We start from the raw sequence: 15,067 nt of genomic DNA on the forward strand, positions 1-15,067 counted from the left end.
GCGGTTTGGAGGAAGCGCATGTTGGACAGCCAAGCTGCCACAGGCGGCTCCAGTGTTGGACAGGTGCAGCCCAGTACAAACTGGTCGCCCTCAGGGCAATGGAAAATCGGTGGGAACCCAAAAAGGCTACGTTGTAAGACAGAGGCTCCATGGCCTGCTCTATTCCCCACTGCATTACATCCTCTTCAGCCCAAACTCTCGCCCCAGACAGGCTGCTTCCCGCCAGGCAGAGCCGTGCTGCGCTGCCTCCCACAAGCATCGCCTCAGCGTGCAGCCACACGGACCAGTTTCTCAGCCTGACCTGGGCCACGCAAGGCACCACGCGCTCAGTCTCAGCCAAGGCGGAAAGGTAGAGCAGGGTAGACGAACTCTCCCTGGCAACTAACCTAATTACTGGTTAAAAGCAGCAAGTGCTTTGTCTTCAAGCACAGCTGCCTCTGCCGCAGCGTGAGGGAAGGGGAGCACCAGCTCACCCCCTCCTCCTTGCTGTGGGATGCATGGATGGAGAGGGCCTGCCCAGGGAGCCCGTACAACTCTCTGCAGTGGAGATGGACCATGATAAAAGAGGGATAGCAGAAGTGTTTTGTGGAAAGCTGGAGAAGGCTGGCTGCATGGTGGTGAAGAGGGGTGAGACACAGCCTGGCACAGACTGATGACAAGGGAGGGTTTCTTGCTGGGGTACACATCTGCTCAGCTCTGTGTATCCAGCGGAGCAGAGCCTGCTGAGGTGTCGCCCCCCCCCCCCGCCCCGCTGTGATGTACCCACAAGGGATTAGGGCTGGTTGGTGAGGGACCAGCCTTGGACACAGGGAGTCCGTGTCTGGTTTTAGTGCCTGAGCTGCCATGCAGTGATTCCCACATGGGGAGAAGAGGGGTAGTTGGGAGCGAGGCAGCAGGAGCAGCCTTATCTCCCTGTTGTGCACCGCCAACCTCTCCCTGCACACCAGCTGTGGTGGGCAGCACTGTCACCCTGTGGCCCAGGGGAATGCTTGAGGTGAAGCTAAATGCAGAGACCTGCCTCTTCTGTCTTGCACCTGGGAGGTGAAGAAGTCCTACAGAAGAGCTAGCCCTGTCTCAAAAGGCAAAGGGGATCCCATTTCAGGCCCCTGCTGACCTAGCACTGGAGGTCACCATAAATTGCTCCAAATACTCCAAGACTTTTAAAAATTTTCTTCTTTTTTCTTCTGTGGAAAGAGTTGTAGGTTTGCGTGTCGGAAAGTCCAAATTAATTAAGGCCAATTGTAGCCATAGCAATTACAGGTAGCGTTTAGCCAGCAGATGTTGGAAAGCGAAGAAAACAATGCAGGGGCTGGCCAGGCGCACGCGCCTCAGCAGCAGCACAGAAGAAAGGACTTGGCATCTGGGCAGTGGCTTTTAAAAACAGCCAGGGCGCATTTGCTACAATAATCCACTGAAACAACAGCCGTCTAAAAATAAGGTTGTTTTCTGTACTAAGCTCCTTTTAACTTCATTAGTCATCACCAGCTCCCAAAATAAGCTCCGTGTAACAGTCTCTCCTAGTAGCGGCTGTAAACAAACTTGGGGAGGCGGGAGAGAGGCGCAGGGGAAAGGGAAGAGGAGCAGCGGGCGGAGGCGGGGCGGCGGCGGGCGGCCCTGGGGCGGCAGCGCGGGGCGGCGGGGGCGGCAGGGCCGGGACCGGGACCGGAGCGGCGGGGTCGGGGCGGGGGGCGGCCGCGGGCCCCGCGCTGCGCCGCCACCGCCGGCTGCCTGCGCCGGCTGGCGGGGCCTTGGAGCGGAGCCACGGTGGTCCGGGCAACGGCATTAAACAGGAGGAAACAGACGGGGGATTCCGTCATTTCAGCGGGGAGCGGGGGGGCGGGCAGGAAAGGAGAGTCCCGCCGAGGGGAGCGCGGCTCCCGCCCGCCCGCCCGCCCCACGCCTCACCCCCGCTCTGGCCTCCCGGGAAGGCGTCGGGATCTCCCCCCCGCCCCCCACCGCCGTCGGGCAGCTCCGGCAGCCGCCCAGGCGCACGCGGGACCGGGGAGAAGCGGCCCCCGCCTCGCCTCCGCCCCGCCGGTAGGGCCGAGCGCCGCCGCGCCACACCGGGGCCGCGCCGTCGACGGGAGGCGCTGCGGCACCGCCCCGCGCCCGCCCGCAGCGCCCCCTGGCGGCGCCCCGGTGCGGCCGGGGCCCGGCCCATCCCGCTCCGCGCCCGCGGCCGCTCCGCACCTCTGCGCGGGCGGCGAGCTCTGCGCTCGCCACGTCCGGGCGACCCACCCCGGCTGCCTGAGGGGAGGCCTCAAGGTTGGGGAAGATGCCGCTGGGGGTTTGAGGGTTTTTTCCCCTCTTTTTTTTTCCCATTCAGTTTTCCTTGAAAGAAAAGCGTCGCCCTTTTTGTTTTGGTTTTTCCCCACCAGAGGGGACGGCTGGGTCCAGGGAGGGGTGTTGGGGGCGTGACTGTGCTCCTCGGCGGGCGCGCTCTTTGGTGGGGACCGTCTTCCACCATGATTTAGTGGAGATAGCTCGCCCCGAAGAATCAGCCGCGGCCTCCTGTTCCCCAGGAGCAGACAGGATTTCGTTTATATTGGGTTTATTTTCAACCACATATGGGTGTCAGGCACTAGATTTATGATTATTTTTTTTCTTCATACACTAGATATGCTCAAAACCACCCCAACTCTCCGCATGCTGCCGTCCAATTCCAACAGGAAAGTATGGTCCCCTCCTGCCAGCTCTGGGGGCAGAGGGAGGACGAAGGGGGAGCGCGGAGCGAGGGGAAGCGGCGGAGGCGGGGGCGGCGCGGCCCCTCTCGGCAGCCCCCGCCCGGGCGGCTCCTGCCTCTGACGGGGTGTCACGGCCCCGTCGGGGGCCGGGCCGGGGCATCCCGGAGGTGAGAGGTGGGAGGAGGAGTCGCTGCGGGTTGGAAACCTCTCTTTCCCCCCGCTACGAAGTGATGAGATACAACTGTGTTGCTGAGATATTTACAGAATAATAATAAATAAAATTATAATAATAAATCTGGAGCGACTGAAACCGAGTCCACCGGGTCTGTTAGTAATTTAGCAGAATGGGATTTTCCTTTCTCTCGCCTGCCAGTTGATGCTCTTTTCCAAATTTCCACAGCGGGGGAAGCCTGCGATTTTTTACATAATGATTTCAGCATGCGAGGCTGCCTCGCTTTTTCCCCCCCCCCCCTCCCTGCCTGCCTCCCTCTCTCCCCCGTCTGCCCTCCCTCCTCTCCTTCACTTCGCGACCCCGGCGCGCCGCCCGCTCCCTCGAGGAGGGTACTCGGCTCCCGCGGGCTGCGGAGACCCCGCAGGCGGTGGCTGGGCCCGGGGCTGGGCGGGCCAGGGGCTGGGCGGCCGTAGTGCCCCGCGGAGGGGCGAGCGGGCGGCGCGGCAGCCGGGGCCCGTCGGTGCCCGCCGGTGCCCGCCTCCCGCTGGCCGCCCGCCGGCGGCGGGGCCGGGGCCCGGCTGACATCACGGGGCCGGGGCGGGGAGAGGGGCCGGGAGGGGAAGGGAGGTGGGGGGGTGTTTTCCAGCTTTAAAAAGGCGGCGCCGGGCGCGTAGCCCTGCGTCAGAGCGAGACTTCCCCCGCTCCGCACACTCACTCACCCCCGTCCCCCGCCTGCGGCACCCGGCGGGCGGGCAGCGCCCGCCGCCCCGTCCCGCCGCCGCGGCGCGGGCAGTGCCTCCGAAGTCCCCACGCACACCCGCCCTCCTCTCCATGCCCCGGCCCCGGGGGGGCGGCGGCGGCGAGCTCCTGTGCCTCCGCGGGCGCGGCTACCACGCCGGGGGCGGCGCGGCCCCGGCCCCCGGGGCGTGAAGGCGGGCGGGGGGGTGCGGGCGCGGGGCAGGCGGCGAGGGGCCGGCAGCGGCCCGGGGCGCAGCGCCGGGGCTCCGCCGCCCCGCCGGGTGGATGCCAAGCGCTGCCCCGCCGGCCGCCGCCGCGCCGCCGTCGCGGGACCCAGCCAGCGGGAGAGAGAGGCCGGCGGCGGCCCCGCAGCGCGGCGCCCGCCCGCTCGGCAGCACCATGAAGGCGGCGGAGGAAGGTAACGGGCGGCGCTGCGGGCGGGCGGGCGGAGGGCGGCGGTGTCCCCCGGTGTTTCCCCGCGGCGGCCCGGCGGTTTGCCGGCGGCCGCTTGCCAATAGGTGTCTCCTTCGCCTCTCGCACGGCGCCGCCTCGGCCGCGCCGCCGCTCCCGGCCGCCTCCCGCCGGGCCCGGGCCCGCTCTCTGGCCCGCTCCCGGTGCCGGCTCGGCCCGGCGGGGCAGCGCGGCGGCGGCGCTGCATCGCTCCTCGCCGCCAGCGCGGGGCTGCGAGAGCGCCTGGGGTCCGGTCGGGGGAAGCCGCTGCGAAGCAGCTCGGGGATTCCCTCCCCAGACCCGGGCTTGATTTTGGAGGAGGTCGGAACGCACGCTGTAATTGCAGCCATCCCTCGCTCTTGGGAAAATGAGAGAGCCTCCTAAAAACGCGGGTTCCGGTCAGCACCAGCGGCCAGCCCTCCTCGGCGCACCGAAACAGGCGGGCACGCTGCGGCTGGCTGCGGGGCTCCGCCGCCCCGGGTCCTCCGGGCCCCCGTGGGTGTGGGCTCCCCGCCGACGCCGGCCCGGAGCCGGGGGAGCGCTTGCCCCGCGACTCTGGCTCTCTGTCGCGACTTCTTTCGACGCCCCGTAGTAACCCTGCTGCGAAAAGTGCGCTGAAAACAGAGCGGCAAAGTTTCTAGAGGGAAAAATCGTGGGCGCGGGGCTTGGGAAGCGCTTTGCGGGTAGCTGCTCGTCCGGACTGAACTTGGTCCTACCAGGGGCAGCGTTTGGCTGGAGTCGGGACCGGCTTCAGCCTCTCCTGTGCCAGTGGGACATTTTTCTCTCCCGGAGCATCGTTACCCAGCACTGCTCTGCCCACTGGCGAAACTTTCGCACCTCGCTTTTCTCTGCCAGCGCCATTCGGCACCACCGCGCCGCCTCGCCCCGGGAGCGGGACCCCGCAGACGGTAGCCGGGCATCACCTCCGCGCCGCAGCAGGTGCGGGGCAGCTGCCGGCTCCCCGCCGCGGGGCCGGGGGTAGCCTTCTGCCACCCCCCCTCCCCCCATCCCTCCCCCTGGCTGCTCCCGGGCTCCCAAGTTTCCTTCCGATCTGGTGGTGCTGTCGCTTTGCTGCTGGGGCTAAAACGGCCTGCCGGGCTCGGGCTGGGCACAGCGAGCCCGCACATCGTGGAAAGAGAAAGTTGTGAAGAAGTGGAGGGGGGGGTCGCGTCCATGTTTACTCCGCAGCGTGGGACAACGGGGCTCCCTTCCCCGGGTTTGTCCCAGAAAAGCCGGACGGGCGCTCAGGACCCATCTTTTCTTTCTTTTTTAACACAGATGTTTTCACTCCAGGGGTTCATTTCAGTTGACAGGACCCTGTCAATGCAAAAGCTACAAACGCGGCTGTGACTGCGGCTCCGCTTTTGAAGTATGCGAGCGCCTTTTTGGATGAAAGTTAATTACGTTTTATTTAATAGCATTGGCTTGCGTGCCTTTCGCACGCTCGGACCTCCGAGAGCTGCGTGCACAGCGTTTCCAGCACTCTGGGCTTCAAGGGCACTGAATGCACTAACTTGTAAAAATTACACCCAGAGGCAGCTGACACAAAAAGCATACGGCCTCTTGTAAAAAAAAATATAATCCCCCCCTCTTTATTTCTGTGGAATTTCTGATGCCTGTGTTAAAATGTCGCCAGCTCTCGTCGATAGTTCTCTTCCCTGTTGATTTATTTTGTAAGGGACTAAGAAAATGAGGCCAGCCAGAAAGTGTGACCCAATCCAGGAAACACGTAGGGGAGCCCTGCAAGTCAGGATTGCTGCCTGCAAATTAAGGTGCCCCTTGATTGCCAAACTGCAACAATCAAAGAAAATAGTCTGTTTCTTGCTTAGGCTGGGAAGAAACTCTCGCAAAGTGTCCCGGTGGGAGGACCCCGCTTTTTTCTTTGGGTCGTAGCTAGGTGCAGAGTCCTTTGCGTTAGAGAATACCAGCAGGTTAACGCCATATGCAAGTTAAATTCTCCTTCGGGGCTGGAGCTAGAGCAGCCCGTCTGCTGGGTCCCTTGTCGGCCCCGCGTTGTGACCAGGGGAGTGGGGACAACTCAGGTTAACTACAAGGAGAGGCTGGTCGGCAGCGGCTGGGCTGGTGGGTCGGGTCGGTGGGTAGCGCAAAGGCGCCTGGCGGCACGGGGCACATCGACCCCCCCTCGCTTGTTTCGCTCTCCCCAGTTTAATGGCACTGTTTTAAACTGGATTATGAACTGGCGCGACGCTGTTATTCCGTCCCTACGCGTGGCATCACTTCGGTTTTACCTTTCCGTAGTACATCTTTCCTCTTTCTCCAAGGGAAGTGTGCCAATCGAAATATTTCATTGACAGTACTAATATTTATGGCACTGGCAAATCAGGCCGTCCGTAAATAGTTTTGGGACACTTCACCCATCTCGCAGGTACCAGATGTGGGAGAGGCAAAGGAGCGAGCGCTGCGGGTACTTGAGAGCTTCTTCTTGCTTCCCCCCCGGGGTGCGCCGGCAAGAGATGGGGAGCAGACAACAGCCCGGCACGGAGGGGCGGCAGGGGGGGTGAGCCCGGTGAAACAGGGGGGCTGCGCCGCGGGGGCTGGGGGCCGGGTCGAGGCGGCTGTGCCGCCTGTAGGCCCTGGGCAGGGAGCGGGAGGCGCGGCGGTCCCCGCCGTCGGGGCAGAGGCTGCGGGGCGTGCGCGGGTAAAGCGGGACGCTCTTCCCTGCGGCGCGGTCCCTCTCCCAAGCTGAGGCGGGCCGCCCCTGGCCTGCTCCGGCATCCCGGGGTGAGCACCGCCCCGGCAGCCTCAGGTGGAGGGGTTCCGCTGCTGCCAAGGCCTTCTGCACACTCGGGTGACAGCCCCAGCAAGTCGGGGAAGGGGCTGCGAGCAGGCGACCGAGGGCAAGCTCCACGGCGGCGCCCCGGCGGCTGCCTCACCTCCGCCCCGAAGCAGACCCCGTCCCCTCCGGGGCAAAGCCCCGCCCCACGGCGGGACCGCCCGCTGGCAGCACCCTGGGGCCGAGGGCCCTGCATGCCCTGGGGCTGCCCCGTCGGTCCCGGGGGCTGCCGATGCCCACCGGCTCCTGCGAGAGACGAGACTGCAGCGCGGCTGGTCCCAGTGAGGAGGGGAAAAAGCATAACGGGCTCGGATGGAAAAAAAAAAAAAAGTGTTTTCCTGGCACTTTGTAACGGAGATTTCAGCCATAAACCTGGAAAATGGTATTCCCTGAATTTAGAAGGGAATACCATTTCCATAACCGCTTTAAAAAAATATTCCTTTTGAAATCCGGCCTGAAGCTCAGGGAGCTCAAGAGTCGAGGCGAGCCAAGCTGCCGGGGCGGGGGAGCTCCTTTGCCTGGCAGAGACTTTCAAACAGGACGGTATAATCTGACAGAAGTGCATTTCTAAACAGAAATTTCCCCAATTGATTTTTAACCCGTGCAAGCGGGAGAAGGCAGGCCGGGGGAGCGCCGTGACTGCCGTGCCGTCCCGTCTCGCACCGTCACCGGGCCCTTTGCAAGCGGCCCCCAGAGAGCGGCCTCGGGCCGGGGACCTTTCCCTCCCCGGCGCACGGAGGCAGCCGGTAACGATACGAGTCCCGCTTTAATGCGCTTTTTATAGCAGTTGGCACTAGTGGGTGCTGCAACTAAGTAAAATAAATAATAAATAAATGAAAGCGAAGCCTCCTGGCTCGCACACACGGCGTGGTGGGGACCCTCGGAGGAAGCCTTAGCAACACTCAGCAAAAGCCAGTGTCCCGGCCGGGCACACAGAGCCGCCTCCCCCCCGCGGCCGAGGGCGGAAAGCGCCGCTCCTGTCCCGCTCCGTTTAGCGGGAGCCCGGCATCTGCGGCAGTTTGTCACCGCCGGGCGGGAGCAAGTGAAGTCCCGCTGCCCTCATCTCGGCCCCGGGGAGCCGGCGAACCGGGGGTCTGTGGTCCCCTCCGGTGCCGGGACCCCGCGCGGGGGACGCAGCCGCAGCCTCGGAGGGGCTCCCCGCGGCGCACAGGCTGCGCTGCAGGGGCAGAGCCCCGGCGAGGGGGTCCGGGGAGGGGGGGGGCCGGGCACCGCAGTTGTTTGCATCGACCCGGAAACATCAACAGCGGGAGGGAGGGCGGATCAGAGGCGGCGGCAGCGAGATAGGCCGCCCGTCGGGGCCAGGGTCACGTTACCGCCCGCAGCGGCCGCCGTCCTGCGCCTTGCCGGGGCTCGCGCGCAGCCCGCCGCCGAGGGGGAGCTGGGCCCGGCCCGCCAGCAGCAGGTGTCCGGGCGCGACGGGGCGGGCCCGACGGGGCGGACCGGGGGCTGCGCCGCCGCCGCCTGGGTGCCGGAGAGTGGCGGGGGTCGCGGCGGGAGCCATGACGGGCGTGGAGGCCGAGCAGGAGTTTGACTTCGATTTTCTCTTCGAGTTCAAACACAGCGATGAGGGCGGCGGCGGAGGTGGGTCGCGGCGGGGCGGCCGGGGCACCTCCGAGGGTGCTGGCGGAGGGATGCTGCGGGGACCTCTCCCCTGCGCAGCCCGATTCGGGAGGGGGGAAGGTTATCCCCCCCCCCCCCCCCCCCCACCACCACCCGGGGGGAGCACGGCCGGTGGCGGCGGGGCGCAGGAGCCAGCAGTCCCGCCCGGCGGGGTCTGCCCGGCCCCGGGCGGTGCTTGTCGCCTCCGCCGCGCCGGCGAGCGGGGCCGCGGCGGCCGGGAGTGAAATCCTTGTAGCACCCGGACCAGCCTGCAAGGGGAGACGACTCGGGAAGCGGCCGGTGCCTAATTTTTTGAAACTTCGGGATTGTTTGAGCTCTTCAGAGCCCCGCGTTGCCTGCTCGCAGGGCTGCCCCCGTCTGCCTGCAGCCTGTGACCGACCGGGCTGTCTTCGCGGGCTGTCCGGCGCTGGCGGGGGGCGACCCCCTCGCACAGCCCTCACCGCCCCCAGATTCCCCGGGGGGGTAGAAGTGGGGATCTGGATCTTGCCCATTACAAAGATGGATCAGTTCAAAACCCACTTCTGCCCCCCTCCCCTTCCCCCCGTGAGCTGGAGCTAGTTAGGCTCAGGGTTTAGCTTGAAGGTCATCTGTAAATAAAAATAACGGGCCTGAATTTATCACGGGTCACACCATTCCCAACTCTGGTGTCTCAGTCCGTCTGTCTTTTATTATGACTTTTAACAATACTTGAGGTGGAAATGAGGCGAACAAGTCTGGAACTGACACACAGAGAGAGAAAGCTGTCGTTTCCTGGTATGAGGTTGACTGCTACGGTGTCGGTGATAGCTGGTCACCATAAAAAGCACTCGTACAAGTAGATGATTTAATGCAGCCTCAGAGTAAGGCTGTCTCTGTGTCTGTGCTTCATCTTTTGCCTTGGAATTGAAGCAGGTCCCCAAATCCTTGCCTGCGTATTGCAGCCTGCCAGGATACAGGTGAAGGCATAGTGCTCCCCCTCGTGATGCTGCCCAATTGCCCAGCTCTATGGCACATCATCAGTGTCCAAATAGTTGTTAGGAGCTTCTCAGTTTTTAGAAAAATGCTGTTTTAAGAGTTTCACATCAAGCTTTTCAGATGAGTGTCCTAGTAATTAGACACCTGGAAAGTGGAGGGGTCTAAGCAAATTAAGTGTCAAAGTACTAGTGAGAAAAGTACCTAACTCCATTAGGCAATTTTGAAAGTATGAATTTAAACACAGACCTAGACGTGGCTTCATCTTTAGAAATGTAAAATAGCCTTCACTTTCTCTGAAGCCCCTCTGAGCTGCAGGTGTTCAGCATTCCTAATTAAAGAATGTAAATAAAACCTGATGGTACCCAGTGCCTTGCAGGATTGGTCCATTAATTATAGAAAGGAATAAAACCTTTGTGAAATTAACTAGAGAAAAAAAAATCTGATTTTTTTTTTATGTTGTCACAAAGTGAAGTGTAATATGTGAGAATGTGCTTACAAATCAAGGGGTCCAATTTCTTGTCCTAGTTATACTTAATGTAAGTGTGGATTTGTTGGAACAGAACTGTTGCAGACCTGCACTGGTCTATCTGATACCGGGATTTGGCTCAAGACGTTAAAAGACACTATTGAAAGTGTCTTGGTAGTAAGTGCACTGGTCCTGGGGGCCTCTATGGATCACAGTTGTGACAGTGACTCCATGTTAAAACGTTACCTTCCTTTTGCTGCTACGCAGCTGCATTATGTGATGCAGTTTCATGCCTTTGTAGCCACCTCTATCTCCCTTCCCTCAAGACTGGCATTTTATTTCTACATGACTAATTCATCCTGGTGAGGAAGATGTCAGCATGTTATGAATGCTGACTATGTATGCGCATTTGAAGAATTTTGTAAATATGGAAGTTGTGGAGAAGAATGTGCTTTTTCAGAAATTGTAGCTGGTGGTTTTTAGCTCACAAACCAAAGACTCTGTCTTGTTTCTAGTTCTGGCTTTGGGGCTTTTATATTTGGTGGGCATACTTTCTACATGCTGCCTGAAAATTTAAGATACCTAAATATATTTGGAAAGCTTTGGATCTTGCTTCTTTCAATTTTGAGTACTATTGTGTGAGAAGTTGTATGACGTGTTATTTTTCTTGGCCCTTTAAAAATTGACTTTTTAAAAATATGCATAATAGTTCTAAAAGAGGCTATTCCTTGCCATGTGCATTAGGGGAACTTTTTGCTTGGTGTACTTGAGGCTGTCTTTTAATTTTTTTTTTTTTTTAACTGGATTCCAAAGGCTGGTCTGAGCCTTTATATTGCCTGTTTGGCCTGGGCTGCAGATCCCCAGCAGACTTCAGTGTTTGAATTTCACCCTAGTCATGCATTAGATTTTAAGAGAACTGCTGGTTTCACAGGTCTTTCCATGCAGGTAATAATTATACCTGCTATTTTGTTTGCGTACCTATTGTTTTTTAATAAAAGCTCTAAAGGCACTGATCCTGCAGTCAGCAGATGCTGCTGTTGCACTCCGTCTGCAAAGTGCACCTGGTGGGCGCAGAGCTGGGCAACCTGTGGTCCCCTGCCTGGGGCGTCCAGCTGTGCGGTGGAGCCTGGCTGGATGCAGCGCCTGGCTGTGCCATGTCACCAGCGCCATCCACCTACACAGCAGGCCAGGAGGCTGTGGAAGGGCCCATGGGGTGTACGTGGAAGAAGAGCCTAGCCAGTGTCCCGGCAGCAGTGCAGTGCCAGAAGCATCGCCTTCCTTCAGAGCTGGAGGAAGAAGTGAAGGGGTTGAAGCTGCCTTGAAGGCACTGCTTAGACCCTTTCTCTGAGATAATTTCTGAAACAGAGAAGGTCTTAGCACTGTTGTACCACTTTGGGATTTTTTTTCCATGAAGAGTGAGAGGGAAGTGGTAGTGGTTGTGGTGACACTGAGTGGCACAGCCATGTGGCTGGGTAGCAACAAAAGGGGTCTGATTTTGAAAGGCGGGCACTCTGATCCCCCAGGCAGATCTGTGCCTCGCTGTGACCACTGCAGTCAGATCATCCTTGTTGAAGTAGCACCTCTTTCCTCATAGTTCCTGCCTGCCTTGTTTGAATAGAGTGTGAAGCTGCAGCATGTTTTGAATAATCCAGTTTTATTTGTGGCATGCTCCGGTGTAATTTAATGACCCTTCTTCAGTAAATGGCTGGTCTCTGAAGGCAAACTAGAGAGTGAGTTCAAAAGGTGTCATTGCTCATCGTTCCTGACTGTTACTTGACATGACATACATCAGCTGGAACATCGCAGAGTTGCTGTGAAACTGTGACAGCACATTAATTTTTCCTAAGTACCATTTGCCTTGGAGTCGTTGCCAGCGAGAAAGGCGAGCGTGGGATCGCCAGAGGATGACACCAGAGAGGGCTGAGCTGATAAACAAAAGAAAGAGAATAGCCTGCTGCGCTGGTGTTATCAGTTCGGAGACTTATTTGCATCTGCAGCCAAAGCACTCCCCGGTAGCGGGTCATGTTGGGAATAACAGCTGCAGTAATTAACACAGCTTTTTCCCTATCTCTCTAGGGAAGGTGGGCAAGGGTGACCGCCAAGGAAGCTTGCCTCCTGGGATGGAAGGGGACAAGCTCCCTGTGTGGACCAGCTGTGGCCGGGGGGGTGCAGAGTTTCCCTCTATCCTGCAGGAAAGTGCCGCTGCCATAATAAACCTCAGGGAAGCCTAGCGCGCTGCAAATGCAGCTTGGGGCTGGGGCTGGAGCTGGGTGCGTTTCCAGCCTGCTGAGAGGAACCTGCAGAATAGCATTACCCAGACTCAAAGTTCAGCAGCTGTTGTCCCTGATAGAAAGGTTTTGCGGTCTTTCCCCAGTAAGGCAAGAGGTACTGGCATTAGGGCCTCTGGCCCGTGTGTGCTGGTGACGCAGAGCTTCGCTGTATCAGAAGGCACGCGGTGGATGACTCCTGATCCCACCGCTGCTCAGAGCACCGGGGCCACGTTGCCCGTGGCTGAGGGCTGCCCGTCTCCCTGCACACAGCCCACCAGTGTCTCTGGGTGGCAGAAACATACACAGCTCCAGGATGGGGGAGCAGAGCTGAAGGAGTCCCTTCAGCAGGCCGACAGCGAGGCGAGGCAGGGATGGTTTCCTGTGGATCAGCTTTGAGATGCTGGTCCCCGTAGCAGAGCAGGGATGGAGGCGCATGAAGGATGGGTTGTTCCCCTGCGCTGGGTCAGGGAGCCCATCAGCACAAGTCTGTGATGTAACCTGTCACCTTGCAGGCTTTCCACACTGACTGCAACTCTGCTATTGCTTTTATACACCCGGAGCTGTTAAATGGCTAGACTATTGGCCAAGAGCATGCTGCTGGCAGGACTCGATGTGGCGCACACAATAACCAGCAATTTCAGTGGAATTTCAGCTGTCGCGGAGTACTGAGACATCCATGTTTATCCTTCACCTGGCCTTTTCCAGTTGGGCTGGAGGATAAGTGGTCCCAGAAACCAGAGCAGGTCAATAGATCCCTCTTGTTCCAAAATCCTAGTTAACTGGAACCAGTTGGAAACTTGCTGTAATGGAAATTTCAGTTGTATGTAATTTTTTTAACAGAATGCAGTCGATCATGTTCTTCGCTTTAGTCTTCCTCCACTTTTGTTTTTTGTCCTGGTTTTTTTGCGTATTCCAACTTTTCAGGGAGGGTATTAGGCTCACTTACGTAAAAGTACATCTCTTGAGCAACACTGCAGTCTCTGAATGCTGAAGCAACGTTGTTTGAAGACTTGATTTTTTTGCTCTGAAGGCTCATATAGGAAGAGTTTCCTTAAGACAAACTCAGTCCGCGTACATCCCCCTCCCAAGATAGCTTCAATTAGTGGCATTCAATAGCTCAATTAGTGGCATTTTCAAGGATGTTAGTCTGCAGGTTCTCCCCTAGCATGACACACCTGTGGGCTGGTTAAGGACAGCTCTCCTTTTGTGTGTTGTGCCATGTCCCCCCACTCCACTTGGATATGTTACTAAGTCAGTATATTTGTGCAGCACCTCATATCATTCTTGTTTGTTTGTTTGTTTTTTTCCAGAACACTATAATTATACATCTTCAAACGTAAATGCTGGCTTGCCTCTAAATGTGGCACATTCCTCATTGTCAACTCCATGTCATGGTCTTCAGACATCAAATCCTGTCATTTCAGTTGTCCCGTCGACAAACCATCCTTCTGGATATGGAGGACACATTGACAGCGGGGCCTCCGAGTACTACCTGCCGCCAAACATCAGACCTAACGGAGCTCCAGCGCTGGAGAGCCCTAGAATTGAGATCACGTCTTACATGGGACTTCATCATAACAACAACCAGTTTTTCCATGATGAGGTTGAGGAGGCCATCCCAAACGCCAAGCGGTCACCTTCCACTGCCACTTTGAACTTACCGAACATCGAGGCGTACAGAGACCCATCCTGCCTGAGTCCAGCGAGTAGCTTGTCTTCCAGAAGCTGCAACTCCGAAGCGTCTTCCTATGAGTCTAACTACTCGTATCCGTACACTTCACCGCAGACCTCTCCATGGCAGTCCCCATGTGTCTCTCCGAAGACCACCGACACAGAGGAGGGCTACCAGCGCAGCATGGTGGCCTGCACTTTGCTCAGTTCCCCGAGGCACTCTCCATCGACATCTCCCAGGACGAGCATCACGGAGGAGAACTGGATGGGGGCTCGCAACTCCAGGCCTCCGTCACCCTGCAACAAGAGAAAGTACAGCCTCAATGGCCGGCAGACCTCCTACTCCCCGCACCACTCACCCACCCCTTCTCCACAAAACTCACCACGGGTGAGTGTCACAGATGAGACGTGGCTGGGGAACACCAATCAGTACACCAGCTCCGCCATCGTTGCTGCCATCAACGCCCTCACCACCGATAGCACCATAGATATGAACGACGGTATTCCCATCAAGTCGAGGAAGACCGCTATCGACCACACCCCGTCCATGACTCTCAAAACTGAACCGGCTGGCGAGGATCACGGGACCATATCGCCAACTGCCGATTTGTCACCAGAAGACTTCTCCAGCTTTCAGCACATCAGGAAAGGAAACTTCTGCGAGCAGTACCTGTCTGTGCCACAGCATCCCTACCAGTGGGCCAAACCAAAGTCTCTGTCTCCGACATCCTACCTGAGGTAAGGAACCCCAACTTAAAAGGCAATCCTGATACTATCTTTACTGCGTGCTTTTTTTCCCCCCCTTCCTCTTCCTGTCTGTGCTTCCTGCCAAATCCGCCCATCCACTCATTCCACTTAGCTGTATCTTGTGATGTTGCCTCTGTTGTTGGTGTGGCGTGACCATGAGTAAAGCCTTGAAGGGTTGAAGAGGCTGTTGTAGGAGCTGGCCATGTGTGGGTTGTAACTGGTTATCTGCTTTCCAGGGGATGAGCCCCAACCCAGGCAGTCTGGAAATGGGGTATTCAGAAGCTCGTCAGGCAGCAGGACATTTTGGTGCCATCAAACCTGTGGCTGTACTTAAATAGTTCATCATGACCTAGTATGTTTTTATTGCAGGACAAGGAGATGGTCTCATTATTGTGGCTGTTACAGAGCCTTTTACATTTGTCCTTTATAGACAGTGAATAGAAACAGAATAGGAATATAGTTCTTTTGTGCATTATTTCC

The 15,067-nt window shown here is 58.3% G+C and overlaps 1 protein-coding gene across 8 annotated transcripts in view; it reads left to right on the plus strand.

The window, feature by feature from the left end:
• Positions 1-3,552: 3,552 nt before the first annotated feature.
• NFATC1 (nuclear factor of activated T cells 1) overlaps positions 3,553-15,067 on the plus strand; it is a 116,170-nt gene continuing 104,655 nt past the window's right edge. For 5 of the 8 annotated variants that reach the window (XM_054817149.1, XM_054817154.1, XM_054817157.1 and 2 more), the window contains exons 1-2: positions 3,553-4,012; positions 13,480-14,578. In XM_054817149.1, the coding sequence (XP_054673124.1) occupies positions 3,880-4,012; positions 13,480-14,578 (1,232 nt within the window). In that variant the 5' untranslated portion in view covers positions 3,553-3,879. Of the gene's footprint in view, positions 4,013-8,215; positions 8,441-13,479; positions 14,579-15,067 lie in introns of those variants that run through there. The other 3 variants (XM_054817151.1, XM_054817150.1, XM_054817152.1) reach the window with 3 other exon arrangements.

This window comes from Grus americana, chromosome 2, assembly GCF_028858705.1.
Source record: "Grus americana isolate bGruAme1 chromosome 2, bGruAme1.mat, whole genome shotgun sequence".
Taxonomy (NCBI): Eukaryota; Metazoa; Chordata; class Aves; order Gruiformes; family Gruidae; genus Grus; species Grus americana.